The sequence below is a fragment of the Xiphophorus maculatus genome, chromosome 12, assembly GCF_002775205.1.
Source record: "Xiphophorus maculatus strain JP 163 A chromosome 12, X_maculatus-5.0-male, whole genome shotgun sequence".
Taxonomy (NCBI): Eukaryota; Metazoa; Chordata; class Actinopteri; order Cyprinodontiformes; family Poeciliidae; genus Xiphophorus; species Xiphophorus maculatus.
In genome coordinates, this window is record NC_036454.1 from 7922846 (window position 1) to 7945291 (window position 22446).

The window sequence follows — 22446 nt, forward strand, 5'->3', positions numbered from 1 at the left end:
AAAAGTGAATTTTTACCCCCCAAAAATCTAGAAAAGACAACAAAATTTCTGAGCTTACAAAAATTTTAGAAAAACTCCGAAAATATGTTTTTTTTTTCAGGTTTTATTGGCTCTTTATTTTAGATTTTAGACAGAAAAGTGAGAGATTAGAGGGAATTTTTTTTTGATAAATTGTAAAGATTTTCTAGGTAAAAACTGGAAATTTCATTGTTTGAAAAGTCAAAAATGTGACAGAAAAATTCCAAAATATTTAGATTAATTTCAGACATTTTCTGGGGAAAAAACGTGGGATTTTTGCGTTCTAAAAGTCAAAAATCTGCTTAAAAAACCCTCATATTTTTCAGAATATATGCGTTTTGTATGAAACTTGTGCTGCAATGGAGAATAAGGGCCATAAGGTGTAAATTTCCACTAAAAACTGAAAATTTTAGATTAATCTCAGTAATTTTCTAGAAAAAACATAGAAATGTTTGAGTTTCAGAGATTTAATTTTTTAAAAACATTTTCTACTTTCAAAACTAAGTTATTTTTCTCAAAAAATTCAGAAATTAATCTGAAAATGTCCTTGTTTTTTCCAGCAAATTTCTGACTTTTGATGCAGATATTAGATTGTCTTGATCTGTGTTTATCGTGTCTGTCTCTATAAAATAAACAAAATAAAATATTTTAAAAATCAGGCTTGTTATCTGCCATGTATTTAGAGCAAAATGAAACTTTAAAAATGTAGCAAATGGTGCTAAAGTTAGTTCTCTTTAGGATCTTAACTTTACACAATATTTGTAAATAAAGATGGGATGGAACAATGCTAAATATTTTGTTGATTAGCTAATTGTAGCTGGCATAAACTTCAGACTACACTTGTAGTCGTTGTGATGCATAAATAAGAACGTTACTCAATTCCACCACTAGATGGCGACAGGCTAAAGACGTTTAAATTCTTTCTGCTGTTACTTAAAAACACACAATTAATCTCAAATATTCGATAATATAGCCTTTAATGAACAAAAGAGGCGTTTTCATGAAATTAAGACACTAATGTGTCCTTTATTATAGCAGGTAACTTTTATACAGAATGAAAATAAACAGCAAAAATACATTTAATGCGAATGATAACTTTACAGAGGAAGTAAACAAAATGCTACCACAATCTAACATATTCTTTTTCCTAATAATATTTTAAAAATCAAAACAGAGTGCATCTCACATAATATTTAAGTGGATACAACTGAGAACTTAGTTGGCGGTGCTTAAAAAACATTTCTGCACATACATAAATGGTTATCTCAGTGAGGTTTTGTGTTACAGAACAGTAAATAAATATAAATTTATAAAACCTCAATGTTTATGTATTTTTTCTTCATTTTGTGAAAACAATACCTAACAATATATTTCATTCATTTGTGTATACTTCAAATTGATTTGTGCCTTTGGGCCAGAAAAATAGAAAATATATAATCTGATCTGTTTTACATTTTATATTTGTTTTTGGATCAATTCGATGTATGCTGAAGACTTAAGATTTCTTAAACAAAATCTTGCTTACGAGGGAAATGCAAAGCATATTTACAGAAGAAAGAACACAGCCATAGGCTCAAACTAATCGAAGGGAGAAGGAAATACATTTTCCTGTTCCCTCTGGACAACAACAAACATTGTGGCCAACAGGCCAGTTCTCCAAAAACCACAGGACTCTCAACAACTCAGGCCTGCGTTAGTTAACCGCCAATCTCCAAGATGGCCGTACAACATGTCACCTCCCCACCACAAGAAAACACAATAATGCGAATTTTAAAGGCACAGCGTATCGCTGCGTCGTCGATTTAACGAAATGTACAAAACGTCACTACGATTTACTGGATGTTTTGGATGCCTTCACAGGAATCTCTTCACACTTTCAAACTGAAATAACACTGAAACTTAAAATGTGCTCTAGCTTAATCACAATTTTTATTATAAACAGGATTATACAAAATATAAACAGAAGAAAAAGGACAAAGGCCAAGAGTGTTTAGGGAAATAAATACCCAGTGTGTATGCTGCAGAAAACAAACTCTAAAAGAAAGAAGTGTCTCTAAAGGACTTTCTCTGTCCTGCGTATGACCCAAAACACTGCAAAAACACAAAATATTACCAACTATTTTTAATTTAATATATATCAGCTAACTATAACCTAACTATATATATTTAATATAAATATCTTAGTACACTTGAAATGAGACAAAACTAACTTAGAAGTAATTTTACAGCAATAAAGAGGACATTCTTTCCTTAAAATATACAGTTTTTAAAAAATTACTGTATATGATGGATCTCAGGAAGAGTAGTTGCTTAGTTAATTCAGATCCTAAACAATAAACAATATTGAAAAAAAATTACTAGTTCCACTGACCGATTATTAGACATTTTTTCCATATTGTAAGTGAAATAATCTGCCAGTGGAACTTGTAATTTTTCAGCAATAATACAAATTATTAACTTAAAATAAGTTCCTTTTTTCTGAAAAGTTACTTATAAGTTAGTTTTGTCCTATTTCAAGTGTAATAAGATATTTGCATTAAAATCTAAACCAAAAATACTTGATAAGAGTTTTTGCAGTGAAATAAACATAAATACAACCTTAATAAATAAAAAAAACAAATAACAGTAAATGAAGCACATATGTTGCTGTTAGTAGAAAAATTTATAAAAGTCCTACATCTCGATTACAGCTTTGCTTGATTTCCTTTTTCGAGTGCTTTTTTTTTTTAATACAAAATAAAAAATATATACAGCAGCTCATCCTCTGGGGTGCGGAGACTCTCAGCTTCCTACTTGAACTGTTCTGATATGTGTCCGATCTGGGACTGCATGCTCGTCGGTGGGCTGGAAATGCCCTCTGACCAGTCGGACATGTTGGAGTGGGGGGACGAGCTGGACCACTGGTCGGGGGACCCGGGTGACGGGGTCAGGAACGGGTGGTCCGGCACCTGGATCTGATGGCTGGGGGTATTGTCCATCGGGCCGGAGTAGCTATGCTGGGAGGGAGGAGTTAGGAACTGGGTGCTGGGCATGATCTGGCTCTCCTGAGGGAGGATGGTGTGTATGGGCATGCTGGAGTTGGCCGCCCCCTGCTGGAGCTCAGGGGAACTGAGATCCCCGCTGATGAAGTTCTGACTGCTGGTCGGGTTAGAGTTCTGGTGCTGCTGATGCAGCTGCTGCAGGTTCTGCATCTGCTGCATCATGTGGGTCTGCGGGCCCAGTCGGCTGTTCTGCAGGCCCTGGTAGGTCATCATCTGCGACAGGCTGGAGTTGGGGTGGCCGTTGTGAAGCGGCGCTGCGATCATCCCCTGGTGAAGGCCGCTTTGGCCTCCGGGGGGCGCTCTCAGAGGGTTGAACTGCCCCGCCTGGCTCATGCCGCTGTGCATCCTGGCCAGCCAGTCGCACTGGCCGCCCATGGCGCCTTGTGCGGCCGAGCCGGACACCGGCAGGTGGGTGAGGCGGGGAGGCAGCGGGTCGAACTGCATCCGGGCCAGCTCCTGCTTGTTGGGCATCACCATGTGGTTCACGGCCAGGTGGGGGTCCGCCATGCCCTGCAGGTGGTTCAGAGACACGGACGGCGACTGCTGGAATGGGGAGGTCATCATCGGCGGCGACGCCACGTCAGAAACGTAACCGTGAGGAGACTCCAGCGAGTCTACGGGCGACAGGACAGCCGAGCTGTCCAGGAGAGTCCCAGACTTCCCGTCCTGAGAGTTCTTCTTCTTCACCTTCATGTCTTTGCCGTCTTTGCAGCCAATCCCTTTGTGACTGGGCTTGCGGGTTTTCTTCCCCTGGCCTTGACTTTGAGGCTGTGGCTGCTTCATGCCGCCCAGAAAGCCGCTGGGTGAGCAGAGCGGGGAGGACAGGGCGCTGCTCAGGGAGCCGCCGTGCATGGGGGGGCTTCGTACCAGGTTGTACTCGTCCAGCAGCCTCACGATGTCATGGTGCATTCGCTCCTGTGCGATGTCCCTGGGGAGCCGGTCCATGTGGTCCGTAATTTCTCTATTCGAGAAATGTTCCAGTAAGACCTTGGCAGTTTCATAGCTTCCTTCTCTGGCAGCCAGGAACAGAGGAGTTTCCTCCTGAAACATAAAGGAGACAACGTGTTAAATGAGACAATAGCCGCTGAAAAAATACTGTTCTATTGAGCCTTTAGCCCACTCTGCCATGACGGTCGTCAAAAAAACCCTGTGCGCTCCCTAATATTGCTTCTATTTAGTTAAGTTTGGTTTGCGTCCTTGTCTGTTTGTGCAGCTGAACGCACATTTTTAAAGTGAAGTTGTCATTTTATTGTAAAACTTTTAATGAGGAAAGATATGGCAGCGATGGATAGCAGCTGTCAATCATAATAACTGATTTTACAATGTAAGAAGTCTAATGTTCATATACTATATAAGTAAGTATGATAATTCTTTATGGAGAAGGTAAGCGTTTAGTCATTAGTAACCATGGAAAAATTACCCCACAATTACTTAGCCTAGCATGTACAGAGAAAGCTGGTAAGCATCTAGACTTTAGGGGAAATGCAGTTTATGCAGTTTATATATCATATGGTGTCAATTCAGGCAAAGTTGGCAATTTCATCAAAACGTCAGGAGGGAGGAGGTACGGGTCGGTTTCTAAGCTAGCTATTTCCAACTTTTGTAAATACCACCATCTATGAGCCCCAACCAGGTGTGTTACGTTCACAGACAAATTAGCTCGACTCGAACAAGAAAAAACAACTTGGATAAATCTCAGTCGCTCTGTTCAATCTGTCTGTCACTTCCTACATCCCTCATGGCGCCTTGAGTGATACGGTGATGGAAAGGGTCAATAGAAAACATTAAGAGAAGGAGTTTAAATATTTTTTAACCTTGTTGTTCTGCATGTCCTTGTTGGCTCCATTCTTTAGTAGAACAATAGCAGCCTCTACATTATTTACTGCTGCAGCCCAGTGTAGAGCTGATTTACCTGAAAAGATAAAAAAAAAAAGAGAGTTATTCAACCGTTGAGAGCAAACGGACCTAAACACTCTGACTTTTCCAGATAAAATCCTTTACTCTGGTACCTCTCCAGAGCTGGACAGTATGGCTGAAAAACTTATAACAATATAAGCGTTTCATATCAGTCCATATTGATAATTACTGATTAGTTTTTTTCTATCTGAAATACTGCCAAACTGGAGAGGCAACTTTTCCAGTTATATTCACAGTTTTCACTCAACGCCGTTGTTTTTGTATTAAACAGTTATGAGGCGCAGTGGTGAAATCTTAAACTGCTGCAGTGCCAGTTACTCAACAGGCTGTTGCTAGGTAACCAAAAGACAAGTGTGTTGCTAGGTAACCAAAGAATGAGTCAGTCAGTTGTTTCCACCAACATGAGATTTTGAGCGGCTAAAGTCCTTACTCTGCCTACATCTCCCAGAATGCCGTGCGGTTCTGGATCAGAGTTCAGCAAATATTCTATATAATGAATATTGAATTTTCAATCAGACTTTTATATATCGATTTTGATCATCTATCTATCACAATATATGTAGTTATTGATTTTTTTAATGTTTTTTTTACCAAAGTCGTCGATGGCATTCACATCTGCGTGACAGTTGATGAGCTCCTCCACCATGCCCTCCACTGCCAGCCTGGCAGCTAAGATCAGGGGTGTGGTGCCATCATGCATGCGGGCGTCCAGATCTGTGGCGCGGTTCCTGATCAGAATCTAAAGGGACACAAAGCAGATTAAAGGTGACCTGTTATGCTTCCTTCACCAGGTTAGAATGGCTCAATGGCCTAAAAAGAGATGTTAATTAAATTTTTTTGCACAAAATCATTCTTAGATAATGAGATTTTATCTGCTCAGTACTGAGCTCCTTTCTGACTGAGCTTTAGAATTTTAGAGCCTCTTGTCATTTTTAGTACAAATAAGCTGCTGATGGCCACACTCCCCAACCCAACATTTACACTCACACGTGAAAATAGCTGCAAACAGATGAGCAATCATAGAACCATACCTCTTTGAAAAGCACAACCAACAAGAATGCAGCAAGTGGTTTCTAAATGCTAAGTCAACATCAAAACCCTTGTCTTTTCCAGCAGCCATTGTATAGCATACAGCAGTAAAACCAGCTGACCAAACATGCTGGAGCTCAGCTTGGGTTGCTAGGTGACAGGTTGGTGCTCCAATCGGGTTGCTAGGTGACAGGTTGATGCTCCAATCGGGTTGCTAGGTAACAGGCTAGGCTTTGCTGGAGTTGCTAGGCGCTGTTCCAGCTGGTTTGTGAAATTATATCTGGAGGGTTTTTGAAATGGCTCCTTTTCCAGACACCGAAACATATTATCTTACTGTCAGAAAGTGGCTGGGTAGTGTTTTTTATTGCTTGGGCTGTTTTTAGAAGCAGTTTACACCCAAATGGAATTTTGCAATATATATCCTTTAAGTAGTTTCCAACATCCTTCGTTCCTATTATAAGAGAATACAGTGCAAAAACACAAAATCTATTATATATAATGTTGTTCTATTTTCCAGTGCAAATATTTTATTACACTTAAAAGAAGAAAAAACTAAGTTAGAAGTAACTTTTCTGCAAGCTACAGGAGCTTGATTTAAGCCCATAATTCCTTAATATTGATAAAAAGGTTCTTATTCCATTGGCAGATTATTTCACTAATAACAAAAGGACAATTATGTGTTCTTGCAGTGTATAAAAATGACCGTAGTCAAACACTATTTGAATTATTTTCTCTCTTAAATTGCTGATGCAGACAAACGGCGTACCTGAAAGACTCCCTGGGCGTCGGCGGCCACGGCGGCATGCAGCGGCGTCCGGCCCATGTTGTCCTGGATGTTGGCGTCGGCACTGGCCTCCAGCAGCCGTTTGGCAGCGTCAGAGCGGGCGTACCGAGCCGCCAGGTGAAGAGCCGTCTCGCCGGTACGGTCGGTCTGGTTGTGCAGGTTAGCGCCCTGGTAGATGAAGTCGTTGATGACGTTGGCAGAGGCGTCCTCCTCTTCCTCGCTGTTGCCCGTTTCCAATCCTCCTCCGCTGCAGGACGCGATCATCAGTGGGGTGAACCCATCTGAGGGGAGAGGAAGCAGAAAGGCATGAAAGGCTGAACCTGTATTTGCACGGTCAGCACGACTCTGAAACGGGCCAAGTGAGTGCAAGAGAAAAACAGGAGTGCTCCACTTCAAAGCCCTGAGCAGATCAAAACAAAGCAACAAACAAATCGAATGTGGATTTGACGCTTATGCCTGTGTTGAATCATCATTGCTTTTTCTTTCAAGAGCAGATTCTGATGCAGGCGCCAGCACAGGAGCCTCAGAAGGAAAGCAGAGCTTTGGGGGTTTGCTGAAGCCAGACTGCTCCAATAAAACCAAGCTTCTAACCGAGAGAGGCAGCTCAGGCAGATGACTTGGAAAGGTTTTCTCCTCTTCAAAAGAAAAGCGAGCCCAAGATCTCACAGATTTGGTCGATTCGAGTGCATCGATCCATGACGGAGGCAAAAAGTGAGCTCTCGAGTTGTTAAATGAACTACTTTGATTTTTTTTGAGGAATCCTTCAGGGATTCTGGTAGATTTCTTTTCTTTGTTTGCATTTCATGCCCTTGTTGGTTATTATAATGTTGAATACAGATAAAAACTGAGTCCCATTACTGGTCAAATGATTAATCTGATCAGGAATCAGTGTTTTCCCCGAGGCGCTCGGTTTCCAGCTGGCTGCTTTGAAGAAGATCCTTTACCCTGAGGACATGGCGGGGCTTCAGCAGCTCTTTCACGCACAATTACACACACACACCCACACACACACTAAGAATCTGCTCAGAAATTTCTGCTCATTTTTTACCTTATGAACCCATAAAATCAGTCAAAACTTTGACAGTTTCACAGGATTTAGAAAACATGTCATTCTTTTGTTGCTAAGGGAGAGACAATTTATACATTTAATGTCTGGATCTTACAAGATAACCAAATAAAAATATGTAATGAGGATGTTATTTAACTAATTTTGATTCGTTTTTCCTCCCAAATCACAAATACGACAGACTGATTATATAAATACAGTGTTGACTACCTGGCCCTCGCACGTTGACATCCATGCAGTCGTTTTCGATCTCCCCCTGAGGGGGAGTGGGAGCGATGGAGGGGATGCGCAGATCAGCGGCGTCCAGGTGCTGCTGGGTCCACTGGCGGTGGTCCGTCTGGTCGTCGGCGTCCAGCACCGCCTGCTCGTCAAGCTGCAAAAGAATCACACACAGCAGGAGTTAAAATTAAAGAAAGAAGCAAAATGTTGAAGTTTTCCTACAAGCACATGATAAAATTTAATATTGTAAATTTTATTTTAGTGGATTCAACATTTCCACATATTTCTTTGGGAAATTGTAGCATACCATAACCACCACTGCTCCCAACAAACCCAGTAACTGCTTACATCCCTGGTGGTTTCTGTGCAACTTTATTTAGCTTTTTATTGTCACTAACTGTAAAGACTTTTTTAGTGCTCAAAAAGGCATGCACATTTTTTAAATGAACCAATTCAGCTGCAAATTACTCTTGATTGGATGATGTTTTTTATAACTACATGTTGAATTTTTTGCTCTTCATTTTTTTGTTTTTCTATATATTTTCATATTCTGTCATTTTCCCCATTGCGGGACAATTAAGGATATTTCTATTTTTTTTATTTCTGATAAAAAAATATTAAACAACTTAAGAGTTTATGAATATTTTCTTACTTTGAAGCGTTTCACATCCGCGGGTTCGTCCTCTCCCCATTCGTTCAGGTTGTCGTCCATCAGAGAAATATCAGAGGTGTTTTTCAGTGGCCTGTGTGAACGCAGAAAATTCAGGATAAATCCACTTAATCTGCTGCTTTTAAGCCAAAAAACAACATACCACTGATTAAATTCCTACCCCACCTCTCTATCAGATGAGGTTAATGATCGTCTAAGTTGTCTCAGACTCACTTATGATCATTGTAAAATTCAAAATTGTCCAAATATGAACGTCCAAAACAGGACGAACTCACTTCAGTCCGACTGAGTCCTCTCCGACGGGCTCCCGTCTCTTCTTCTTGCTGGTCTCTGTGGTCTTGAAACCCTCGGGAAGCCAGAGGCGCCCGTGCTCGTGGCGCCGCTTTCGGGCTGCCACCATTCCCACTCCCAGGAAGGCCAGTATCCCGACGCTGCCCAGCACCAAATACATGGCGTAGAGTCCGTCGGACGGCTGCAGGTCAACGCCACCTGTCAGGAAACGGGGCGACATCGTCAAGAGCGAAGGTCCTGACTGTCCGGCTCTTCGTCGCTCCAAATCGCACCCAGAGCCAGACTGACGATCCTCACTGCTTGTAAAGCTAGCTTCTATCTATTCAGTAATAATCAGAATAGCTAACCACTTTTCATCAAAAAAAAAAGGGGATGGGGCGTGATAAAAAAGAAAATAGGGAAGAAAAGAGCATCACCACCTCCTCTCTCCCTTTTCAACTCAGGGTACCAAGAGACAACTTTACCATTTCTTCTTTAAGAGAAAAAAAGAGGGAGGGGATTAATGAACTTCAAATTACTGCACGCGCTTTAAGCTGTAAAGACGAAGGATTTATTAGGATTTTCGAGATAACAAAGACTCCCAACTTCTAGCACACTCCCGATCAATTTTTCCTTTTCTTTTTTTTTTCACTAACGATTTTGAAATGATAAACTCCCCCAACCTAAACCCTTAGAGATACATTAAGTCCTGGTATTACATTCAGCGAGGTGAAGGTTGCAGCAGCCCTTCGCCATGTGGGATAAGGCGTGTGTGTGTGTGTGTGTGTGTGTGTGTGCGTGTGTGTGTGTGTGTGTGTGGGTGTGTGTGCGTGTGTGGGTGTGTGTGTGTGTGTGTGTGAGTTCGCTGTCAGAGGACGTATAGGTGCACATGTCTGAGAAAGAGGAAGCCAGAGACGCCCTTATGAAGTGAGTGAAGGGGGTGTGGATGAGTTGATTTGCTGCAATTAACCATTTTGGAGCCTGAAGCCATTGGATTTGCACACAGAGGAAGAGATTGATTGATTCGACCATGAGATTCACTATTGCATTTGTTCACTACTGCATAACAAATACACAATCAAAGAGTTCTGCGGGGAGGATCCGGCCACAGGCCGCTGCCGATCCTGTTAGCATAAAGCCTGTGTTTCTAAATCTATTTCTGCTTTATGCACAATTTTACTCACTTTTCATGTTTTTTCTAACTTAATACACGTCATATTAATCCCACACTGCGGAAACACAAAATCTTACCTAATATTTTTATTCTAGTTTGTAATGAAAATATCTTAGTACACTTGAAATAAGACAAAACTAACTCAGAAGTGGCTTTTCAGCAAGATACAGGAGTTTGTTTTGAGTCAATTATTTCTTAAGATAAATGAAAAAGTTCTGGTTCCATTGGCAGATTATTTCACTGACATTAAACAAGATATTTTTCCCATATTATAAGTGAAATAATGTGGCAATGGAACTAGTATTTCTTCATCAATATTAACTAGTTAATTACTAAAATCAAGCTTCTATATATTGTTGCAAAGTTAGTTTTCAAGTGTACTAAGATATTTGCACTAAAAACTAGAACAAAAGTACTAAACAGTTTGCAAATCAGTGTCTTTATTGTTCTTACAATCCAGGACATCTTTGGTGTTTTTCAAAGTGGGAACTGCAGACTACATTTTCTTTTACTAATGTAGTCTATTTTTTAATAATTATTATAAAACATAAGAAAAAATGACGAAGATAGAAGATAGAAATAGCCTTTATTGTCCCACAGAGGGGAAGTTCGGGAAAATGTTATTTGCTGGTTAAATGTATCAAGATGCTTTGCTACTCAATCTAGAAATTGAAAAGTTTCTGACCAGAAAAAGGCTGAAGGAACTGTCCAGCAGCTCTGCTGCTGCAACAAACCTAAACTGTGGAAATTAAATAAAGTTTGATCGGATTAATAGAAAAATATTGCTTGTTTTCCTCATAAAAAGATTGGATTGTTGTAGAAAATTTTCTCTAGTAATATATTCAACATCAGATGAGTATAGTCATAATAAATTACCTGATAAAAATTTTCACTACAAAATGTATTGCCAATTAAAATCACAAGATATGAGGCAGCATTTATGCTAAATTAATGTAATAATTATTGGAAAAAAAATTTAATTTATCATTTCTTTACATATTTTGTACCATTTTCTGCAAGTTTAAGGGGATTTTAAAACTAGAGTTTTTCTAAAACTCTATAATTATAATATTGTCAAAACAATCCCCTTCCACAGACCAAAAGAAGAAAGAAAATTGTAATAAAATTATTTTAAATCTAAATCTCTCTCTCTCTTTCTCTCTATATTCCTTTACTGTGTTGAAAAAATACTTGGCAAAAGGCTTTCTGATTGTTTGCTTACATTATTGGGACATTTGATAAAAACATGTAAAAGTAATTAAAATAAGCACAACCTCTACTGCAGTAGCATGAGCGATTTGATCCAGATGAGGTAGAGTTGTGTTTTTTTGTCACAGTTTTTACTGTTTCTAGTTACTTCTCTGACTGTAGAAATGCTACATTTGGTATTTCAGCCAGAGGGTATTTTCTAAGATCCGTTTCCTGCCTTAGATGAATTGTATGTACTTTAGTCTTTCCCATATTCAAAGGTGGCCTTAGGAAAACAGGCCTCTTTTTATCTCTGCTTACAATAATCCCAGATGTCATTTTGAAAAGAAATTCTTAAAATTTCACCTACTAATCAAAAATGCCTGTGATCTTGTAGCAATAGATCAGAGATTTCAGTGAATAATACTCACTGTAAACAGCTTCAATAGTAAAGGGAACATCCAGTTTGCCGCTGGACTCCAATGCTCCGAGGAACGCAGCGGCGTCATCGGAGCTCTGGAAACACTCGTTGGACTGCTGGAAGCACTGACGGTTGTCCATCTCCAAGTGGACGATTGATCTTCAGGACAAACAGAAAACAGAGAAATAAGTCTTCACAATCTGTGTGGGCCAAAGTTAACGGGCCAAATGTAATTTAACGTTGACCCATTATGATTCTTTTGAACAGATTAGGATGGGTCAGTGGACTTTACACAACATGTTCATTACAATTTTTGAACAGAATTATTCTTAGTTAATGAGATTTTAGTCTGCTCACTTCTGCCTATTTTGAGCTCCTTTCAGTATGAGCTGTTTTAGGGCCTCTTGTCACTTTAAATCCAAATAAGCTGCTGCTGGCCACGCCCCCCCCAACTCAACATTTACACTGGTAGATGAAATTAGCTGCAAACAAATGCACAAATGTATAACCATACAACTTTGAAAAGCAATAATGGAGCCTCCTGCACAACCAACAAGAATGCGGCAACTGGTTTCTAAATGATAAGTCAACAACAAAACACTTGTTTTTTCCAGGAGCCGTTGTACAGCGGTAAAACCAGCTGACCAAACATGCTGGAGCTCAGGTTGGGTTAGTTTGATAGGTAATGGCGTAGTGCCCATCCAATATGACTTAACAATTAACAAACATTAATTTATTTCCAAGAAATGGCTTGATGTGTAGGTGCTTGTAATGTTTTTAGAAGTAGCAGACACCCAAATGGTATAAAAACATGCACAACGTGGTTTTTTTTATAATAGGTCCCCTTTAAAAAAATGGATTGAATGGATGAATAACAGGCTAAAATATATTAAAAGTACTTTTTCATGCTCCAAAATGTTAAAAATTGTTAGAAAAAAGCTTAACTTTTAAGTGAGATATAGTTGTTTTCTCACCCTTTGACTTGCACATGATCAAGCTCCCTCCTGGCTCTCATGCCGCTGCCTGCCACGTCATACGGACTCCTCTTCATCACACTCAGCACCTTGTCAGGAATCTCAGACAAAGAGTCCACCGAACGCTTGACGTTGTACTTCTTGAGCTCGTGTTCGTTCCCGTAGTACGGGTAGACCATCATCTCCCCCTTTGTGTCCTTCCTGAATATGACGTTGGTTCGGAGGACGCGGCTCAGCTCGCGCAGGAAGCCGAAGGAGTTGTTGAGGAGATGATTGGGGGTGATGTGGACGACCACGACCAGCTGGCCCACGGCGAGCTTCTCAGGCATGTTGTTGGCGCAGTCCAAGCCGTCCCACTCGCACTCTGCATTGTTGCAGCCCTGGTCACAGTGGCCGTCAGCGTAGTGGTCCTTACAGTACTGGTCATACAGAGGACTGGAGGACAAACATTAGCATTAGCATTAAGGATTTAATTTGGGTTGATTAATCGTGATTAATCGATTTTTGAAGTAATTGTCAACTAATTTAGTAATTGATTCATTGGTAAATGACTCTGTTGTCTGAAAATACAACTTACTCAGAGCAGTAATTAAGCCAAAACCATTAAAAAAAAGCACATATATTTTTTATTTAAGATGAAAACAAAAAAATCTTGACAATAAATATGTTCTCCTCAAAACTCCTATTCAAATTTCTGATAAAGCAGATTTTGCTATCCAATTATTGACTGGTTAATCTAAATAAATAATCAACACATTATGTCAGTCAAGCAGAAGGGCCTGAGCTTTTTACATGTTGATGTTAGAAGTATTTTCTAGCTGTAGATTCATCCTTTGCTACAAATGATCACGCATACACTAAAGAAATGCTGTTATTGTATCTTAGGCTATGAATATTTATTCTCTTATTTTAAAAAGTAAAATTTTCATGTTTTAACACATTCCTACTGTTGTATAAAACAAGCTTAATTAAAAAAAAAAAATCAACACAACGTGCAAATTGTTTTTTCCGATTAATCAATTAATTGTCAGAATAATAGATTATTTGGATAAAAAGATTAATCGATAACTAAAATAGTCGTTAGTAGCAGCTGAAGTTGTAGGTTTAGCTGCTAATAGACACTAGTTTTTCCTTAAATTTCACCTTCTTGTAGAAAATTCACCATACAATCTAAAATCATAAAATCTGTTTCATAGAGACGTTTCACAGATTTGATTTTGTTTATTTTTGTTTTTCATTAGTGTGGTATACCACACTAATGATGTTAAATACATTTCCTTAAAAAAAAGTTGCTTACAAAAACAAATAAATAAATAATAATAAAATAAAATCTGTGAAACATTTCTATTGGTACAATTAGAGAAAAGTGGCTTACTTGCACTGTCCCTCCAAAGTCTGGCAGTCAAAGCCGTCGTAGAGACATCCGGCGTTGTCACACTGCGAGTCGCATTTCCCGTTGTTGAAGTATCGCCAGCACTGCAGCGCGGCTGAGCAGTTCTTCCACGGGTCGTCGAAGTTGAGCGAGCAGTCGCCGTTGTCCCAGCCGCACGTGTGGTTGTTGCAGCGCTCGTCACAGAACTTGTTGTGCTTCAGCTCCTCGCACTCTGGGATGCTGCAGGCCACCTCGTAGTCCGTCGGCGGCGGGATGGTTTGGCCGAAGCCTCCGCGGAAGCCGTAGTCCAAAATGTGGCAGCGGAAGCCATTGAAGTTGGAGGGGCAAACGCAACGGTAGAACGGAGCCTCGGCGGCGTATTCACACGTGCCGCCATTGTAGCAGGGGCTGGAGTTGCAGAGGCTGTCGGTGGGGTACTGACACTCAGGCCCGGTGAACGACGGCAGACACAAACACTTCGGACTGTTGTGGCCAGAGATGCAGGTGCCCCCGTTGCGACAATGGAGGCTGCCGCAGGCCTGAGAGTCATATTCACAGCTGGAGCCAGTGAAACCCTTTATTTAAGAAACACAGAAATGAATATTGAGTTAATGGTAAAAAAAATGTAATGAGAAAGAAGTAAGTTTAAAGAGAAACACAATGTCTGTAATGAATGTACTGCAGCTTTTGAAAAAAAAAAAGTTGCAACGGAAGAATATTTTAAGCCTAATTACTAATTAAAAGTAAATATACAGTATAACATTTACCACAACATCAATATCTCTATAACTGCATAAACATCAGTGTTCATAATAAAGGACATTTTCACACCAGATAGTCCGGTTCAGTTGGGGACTAAAACTGTTTTTGTTACATTTTCAAAACGCATTTTCAGCTGATGCGGTTCTCTTTCACACTGCATTAAGTTAATTTCAGCTACTAAAGGTTCTACAGCTGAGAATAAAACTTCATTTTATTCCTGGTCGCTCACGTCCAGCCCAGATGTGCAGTGGTTAGGATGCGCAGGTAAACCCTGCTTTCGCGACTCGAAGGCAAGGTATATCTGCGCTTTAAAGAGTCGCATAAATAGTAACACTGTAGCAACAATTTGGGGTAAAAAACAACATTTGTTCTCGTTGTTGTAACAACTATGAAGACATTTAAAGTGTTTAAACTGAACATATATATCAAGTCAAAGATATATCTTTAGAGATTAATGGTACATATTTGTTTACTCACTGGGGGACATTTGCAGATGAAGCCATGCGGCGTGTTACTGGCTACAGCACAGGTGCCTCCATTACGGCAAGGTTTACCCTTACAGCCATTAAACACTTGGTCACAGCGCTGTCCTGCGAAGAGATCATTCACACACACAGTCAGGCAAAAAAAGTTTTCTATTAGGTTTTATTTAGAAAAAAACGACTATCTTGTTTACTCTTTTGGTCTGTATATTCAGCCAATTAGCAAAATGAGGGCAATATAATGAAAATATACTAAATGGAAGTGTTTAATCTGCATTCACTGCAAAAACACAAAATCTTACTTAAGTATTTTTAGTTTAGTTTCTAGTGCAAATGTCTCATTACAGTTGAAAGACAAAACAAACTTACAATTAACCTTTCAGCAAGAAATATAAGCTTCTTTTAAATTAATCATTCCTTAAAATTAATGAAAAATTACTAGTTCCACTGGCAGATTATACAAGGCCTTTATAAAATGCCAGCAAAACTTATACATTTTCATCAATATTAGCAAACAGCTGACTTAAGTTTTGTCTTATTTGAAGTGCACTAAGATATTTGCACTAGAAATAAACCAACTTGGTAAGATTCTGTGTTTTTGCGGTCTTTGAGCTCCAGCCACAGACATGAGTACCTGTGTATCCGGTGCGACACTCGCAGCGGTAATTGTTGGTCAGCTGGGTGCAGCTGCGCGTGCCCCGCGGGTCGCAGGGGTTGGACAGACACTCGTTGACGTCCCCCTCGCATCGCTCGCCCACGTACCCCGCGGGGCAGATGCAGTGGTAGCCTCCCACGCCGTCCACACACCTGCCGTTGTTGAAGCACTTGGGTTCTTTGGTGACGGGGTCGGTGGACGGGTTGCAGTCGTCCACGTTGATCTCGCAGTGAACACCTAGGGGTGTGAAGGAAGAAGTAGGGAGGTTTCACTCATTCAGTGTGTGTTCTGTCATGTTTCTTACTCTGTGCTTACTGTAAGCGTTATTAACTATTAGAAGTTAATAACACTAACTAATAGGATTAATTGTGACTAAATAATTTAGTAATCGATTAATTGTTAACTGGAGTATGCAGACTCAAATAAAAGGTCATTTGCTGAAAGAAGAACACACTAAGAGAAGTAATTCAGTCAAAATTGTACAAAATATCCATACATTTTGCATTCATAATAAAAATAGATCTTTGATTATAAACATGTTCTACGCAAAACCACTAAAGTGACAAAGCTTTAGCTTTGGTATCAGGTTTAAATTCTGTGAAAAAAATCTCCTTTTGCCATCCAATTATTAATCAATTAATCCTAAACTAAACCACAGATCAGCCCTGCACTGTATTGATGATAAATCAAGCAGAAAGCTCTAAGCTTTTCACATCTTGATGTCAGTTTTTTGATGCATATGCATCCTTTGCTACAAATGAACAAATGTTCACAAAAGGAATGCTATGGGTTTTTTTTATTTTCGGCACTAAAATATTAAATTTCTCTTTTGTAAAAGGAATTTAATTATTTGTTTATTTGAATCTTTTAATACATCTCTAATATTGTACAAAAGATGAAAAATCTGCAGAAAGTGTCAATCCTTTTATCTGATTAATCATCAAAATAATCGTTAGTTGCAGCCCTATTTAAAAATCATATCTGACTATGGACTGGACACAACAAAGTAAGTTGTGTCCAGTCCTAATTTTTTTAATTTTTAATTGCCTAATTTTTAAGATCCCTCACTTACAAAAGCACAGACTGAAACATGTTTGCAAAAAGGCCGAGCTGAATCACAAACTCCCTCAGCCAGCTCTAAAAACCTGTTGGCCGCCTTGGGACGCTCCCAACTTGGCTGCCAATTTGAGCTGACCTACAACACACAATCTCCTTCATGTCGGAGAGAGAAATCAATGGCAAATTTGACAAGTGGAGGAAGAGTTGGAGGCAGGCTTGAAGGAGGGAGTTTTAATGCCCTGGGTGCTGTTAAGCCCTAATTAATGAAGCGTGGAGACGGGAAGGGGGCAGAAGGGGAGGTGGGTGGAGACAGAAGGATGTGGGAGGAGTGTGTGTGTGTGTGGGGTCTGCTGACCTTGGGTTCCTCGGGGACAGGAGCATTTGTAGGTATTGATCAGGTCAATGCAGGTGCCCCCATTCTGGCACGGTTGGGAGAAACACTCATTGATCTCCTCAGAACAGTTGGGCCCCAAGTATCCTGGCATGCACTGGGGGACAGAGAGAGGAAGAAGAGAAAGGCGAGTTTGATCAATGTCTTACATGAAACAAAGATGGGTTTTGTTTACTTTGCTGTTTTCTGTTCTTCATTCATTCCTGCCAAGGCCAGCAGAGTCTCCTCTCCAGGGAAGAATAACACAACTCAGCCGTTTACTTGCTATAATTAAACTGGACGCTTTATTAGGAGGCAGCAAAAATTAGCAGTAACATCAAGACCATACACAGTTAAAACTAAGGGTGCACCAATTGCAGTTTTCTGGACTATCGCCGATTACCGATTTTTAAAAACCCTGACCCTCTGATTTTGTCTGAAATGTTCCTCAATATAGGAAGAAATTGGCAACAGTGGACTAACTATTGTAACTATAAACATGCAGACATGACCTGGTGGGTCAGTCTATCGGTCAAAACTCTTTCACTGCAGACCAGAAGAGGACAGTAGTTGATTTTTAGAACTTTGCCGAGGTAAATAAAATCAGCGGATAAGATCGGCTGCACATGTAAAAATCGACCAATCACTGATCTCCTAAAATTAAAAATCGGTGCACCCCTAGTTAAAATTGGGCATAATTTTACAAAATTATAATCTACACCTACATGTTGGGTGTTTTCACACCTGATAGTTCGGTAGACTCCGTTTGATTAGGGGCAAAAGTTCTTACATTTTCAGCTGCTGTGGTTCACTTTCACACTGCACTGGTCAAAAACCAGTTCCCCTGCTCGCCTGTGGTGGTACTACACCAAGAACCACAGAAGGAAAAACACAAAAAACTCAGAAAAAGATGCTGAACGCAATTTAATTCTTCACAAAATGTAAACAAAAGTGGAGTAGCGTCAGATTTTAGAGGTTCCAAGATTTCTCTTTTGTCTTTTATAAAAAACCAGAAGCCACTTCTCCCTGTAGCACTAGACTCTTGTTTGTATTTACCAAGAATGCCCTGCTCTGTAGTCTGATTTCTCAGCAATCTCCAGTTCAGTTTGCATTCACATATGCATAAGCTGAGCCAAATCAGGAACAAGCAAAATACGAAGGAACATCTGAGCAGATCACCGGCTGTTCATGTTTGTTTTTAGGGTCGTCACCTTGCAGGAGTATCCACCCAGAAAGTCAGTGCAAGTAGCTCCGTTCTGGCAGGGGTTCGGCGTACACTCGTCCACCTGCTCCTCGCAGTAACTCCCAGTGTATCCCACCTGACAGCGACAGTAGTGGCGGTTTCCCACATCCAGACACTGACCCGAGTTTTGACAGAGTTGGTAAACAGCAACTCCTGAGCAGAAAAGGTGAGATGGAGCTAAATTTAGCTTCCTTTCACAAGAAACTGCTGAGGTTTTATCTCCCTCTTACCTCTTTGTTTGGCTGCAACCTCACAGGAAACACTCGGGACATCGCAGTACAGGCCAGTCCAGCCAGTCTCACAATCGCAGCTGTAAGTGGTTCCTCTCTGCCGGCAAGATCCTCCATTTTTACAGGGAGACGTGTCACACCAATGAACCAAGTTCTGAAACACATAAAAAAGACAAACTCAGCTGAAAGACTCTAACATTTAGCTGAAGTTTAACATTGAGCTGACTAAAAACATTCAATTTATTTCATTTATGCACATTATACATGTTTGATGATAGTAATTCCCCCTCATCTTACCTGACAGTTGAGTCCTGTGTAACCATGTAGACAGGTGCACTTGTATGTGCCATAACTGTCTTGACATGTGCCGCCGTTCAGACAGGGTTTGGAGTCGCACTCGTTGATGTCATGCTGGCAGTAGCTGCCAGTGAAGCCGGGCGGACATAAACAGGTGAAGGTGTTGATGCCGTCTACGCAAGTTCCTCCATTAAAACAGGAGCTGAGAAGGAAAAAGAACCAGAACTGGTTGAGAAGTAGCAAAGTGAATCAATAATTTATTAATCTGAGCTGCCAGGACTGAATCTGCACTTTTGTTCTTACAGCAGTGACCTACTTTATGTTTAAGCTTTTTGACAAAGTGAGAGAAAACAACATTTCTGACTTCTACTTGCAGGGCAGCTGCAGGAAGTGCAGCTTTGTAGCAAAACAAAATTCCACCACAGGGGGCAGCAGTGGACAAGAAAACCAGGATTACACTGATGTAGAAAATGAACCTGTTGGTCAGACAAATCAAAGTCAAAGCTGTGCAGTTTCAGTTTGGGGCAGCGCTCTACCTCTCTGTGCAGTCAGGTGTGTTATTTTCACAGTGGATCCCACTGAAGCCAGGCGGGCAGGTGCAGGTGTAGCTGTTCACGCAGTCGGTGCAGTTGGCTCCATTCCTGCACGGATTGCTCTCGCATTCGTTGATGTCTTCCTCGCACTTCAGTCCCCGGAACCCAGGCAGGCAGGAACACAGGAAGCTGTTGACCTCGTCCTTACAAAGGCCTCCGTTGCTGCAGGGGTCTGAGGGAGGAATCACTCGACTTAGAAAAGCGACTTTCAGGTTTAACTCTGTAAATATAACTTCAGATTAACTCACTGGGATTGCAGTCATCGATGTCGGTCTCACAGTTGCGTCCAGTAAAGCCCGGTTTGCAGCCGCAGCGGTAGCTGCCCAAAGTGTTTTGGCATGTTGCTCCGTTGCGACAAGGATTCTTCACGCATTCTTTGATGTCAACTTCACATGCTTGACCTTATAGGGGCAAAAAATAAAAATAGAAACGTAAAATGTCAGAAATAAGACTGAAAATGTCATATCTCCTGATTAGTAAACAAATAGATCTATAAGACTGCATACAAAATGCAGTGAATTAATTCTTTTTAAGCTTTCAAAATCACAGAATGTATATGACAGAGTGAAGCCAGTTTAGTGTTTTAGACCAAAAATGTTTTTTGTTTGTTTTGCAATTTCAACATCCAGAACATTAATTTTTATAGATTTCAGAAACATCAGTTCCGCCGCTGACCTCTATATCTGATATTCGTAGAGCTGGACGGCTGAAAAGCCTATCATGATATATACGCTTCATATCAGTTGACCTCAATAATTATTGATTAGTTTTTGGTTTTAAATAAAATACTGTCAAACTAATATCAACCTTTCCTGTTTTATCCATAGTTGTCACTCAACAGTGGCAAAACCTTAAACTGCTGCTATGCAAGTTACTTAATGGGCTGTTGCTAAGTAACCAAAGAGAGAGTGAGTTAGTTGATGCCACCAATTTTGCTTAGCTGGCTGTGAGAGGTTAAGCAGCTAAAGTCTTTTCCTCTGCCTACATCTCCCAGAATGCTGTGCGGTTCTGAATCGGAGTTCAGTGAAATTACTGATATTTTACCAAACATATTATCTATTGATTTTGACCACATGTCTATCACAGCATATATTGTTATTGATGTATTGTCAAGCACTAGATATACATCCACCAGAACTGTTTCCCACAGAAAACATTAGGAACAATCTTTTACATCTAGAAACAAGTTTTAATCTCCTAACTTCCTAATTTTATGATTTTGTTTTAATTTGAATGCCCGTCAATACCTGTAAATAAGATTGTTCTGATCTGATTCATCTTATTTTGATAATTCAGACTTTCAAAAAGCAATGAACAAGCACTTTCAAGGTATCCAGAACTGTGTAACTTCTCTGCCGATAACTTAGGGACACTGATGCATGCTGGGAGCTCACCTTGCCATCCTTCAGGACAGACACAGGAAAAGCTCAGGTAGTCCTCCGACTCCTGACATTTTCCTCCATGCTTACAGGGTTTGGAGCTGCAGGGAGCCATCAAGATCTCACAGTTTTCTCCTGTAAGACATGGAAACACATCCTTCAGCGAACTACATTGGATCTTTTAAACTTCACTCCGTGATCTCATCCAGGGCTTGGAGATAACCCAAACCAAACGGTGCTATCCCAGGATTTTCTCCAGGCTCTGTCAGTATCAGAGGCCTGGGGACGCACGCCTCTATCTGTTTCCACAAACGCTCGGCTCGTACGGGAAGCCAACTCCGGCTTCCGGCCATTGTGAAGCCATTTGCTTTTCTGTGAGACAGGAAGCAGGCAAACAGGAAATGTGTCAAGCACCATGTTCCCACCCCAACGCCAGCAAGAGGCCTTTTATTATTTAAAATCCTGTGGAGGGTTCCAAAAAATACACTGCAAATACAAGACAGCCGGCCCCTTAGCCTTTCCAGCATTATCTGTTTGGTCAAAAAATAAGAGAGATTACATTAAAACATTTCCCAGATCTGTTTGGGGAGAAGTGTGACCCACAGAGGAATCCAAAGTTTAGCGTCTTTGAGGTCGGAGGAAGTCTTGTGACTGAACTTTACTCGACAGTTATTTCATCACCAGCATATTTTTCCTCTTTGGCAAATAACTTAAAGTACCCAAGTGGTTGGAAACTGCCCCCCTCAGTAAGGAAATTCCAGAATAACATGGTGACAGATTGATGTATTATTAAATAACTTCAATAATAACATCATACCGGTGTACGGCAGGACACAGTTGCACTTGTACCCGGCGACGTCGTCGATGCAGGTCCCCTGGTTCAGGCAGGGGTTGGAGGCGCATTCGTTGATGTTTGTCTGGCAGTTTGGTCCTGAGGTCAGAGAAGACAATAAATCACCTCCACACTCTTTAAAGTTCAGACGAAGGTCACCGGTCTGAGTACACAAACAGATACTGACCCGTGAAACCCATCCGACAGGTGCAAACGTAACCGCTGGTCATATCCTTGCAGGTCCCTCCGTTCATACAAGGGTTGGACTCACACTCGTTGTTGTTGATGTCGCAGTTTTTGCCGCTCCAGCCAGAGTCACACAGGCATTTATAGCTAACAAGAAGACAGCGGTAAGCTCAGTTAAAGTCTGCTGAAAAACTTTGGCTAAACATGAATATTAG

The 22446-nt window shown here is 40.6% G+C and overlaps 1 protein-coding gene across 1 annotated transcript in view; it reads right to left on the reverse strand.

Annotated features, from left to right (window-relative positions):
- Nucleotides 1-2571: 2571 nt before the first annotated feature.
- The window catches only part of LOC102234173 (neurogenic locus notch homolog protein 1-like), a 54695-nt gene continuing 34820 nt past the window's right edge, over nt 2572-22446 (reverse strand). Inside the window, exons 14-34 of the mRNA XM_005800995.2 lie at nt 22233-22378; nt 22031-22144; nt 21229-21348; nt 20083-20235; nt 19778-20006; nt 19242-19443; nt 18945-19098; nt 18683-18867; nt 17457-17589; nt 16022-16279; nt 15383-15495; nt 14147-14718; nt 12772-13206; nt 11808-11956; nt 9020-9233; nt 8727-8817; nt 8066-8228; nt 6772-7070; nt 5568-5715; nt 4874-4971; nt 2572-4100 (exon numbers count right to left, since the gene is read on the reverse strand). Coding sequence (XP_005801052.1) covers nt 2808-4100; nt 4874-4971; nt 5568-5715; nt 6772-7070; nt 8066-8228; nt 8727-8817; nt 9020-9233; nt 11808-11956; nt 12772-13206; nt 14147-14718; nt 15383-15495; nt 16022-16279; nt 17457-17589; nt 18683-18867; nt 18945-19098; nt 19242-19443; nt 19778-20006; nt 20083-20235; nt 21229-21348; nt 22031-22144; nt 22233-22378 — 5269 coding nt within the window. The 3' untranslated portion in view covers nt 2572-2807. The remainder of the gene's footprint in view (nt 4101-4873; nt 4972-5567; nt 5716-6771; nt 7071-8065; nt 8229-8726; nt 8818-9019; nt 9234-11807; nt 11957-12771; nt 13207-14146; nt 14719-15382; nt 15496-16021; nt 16280-17456; nt 17590-18682; nt 18868-18944; nt 19099-19241; nt 19444-19777; nt 20007-20082; nt 20236-21228; nt 21349-22030; nt 22145-22232; nt 22379-22446) is intronic.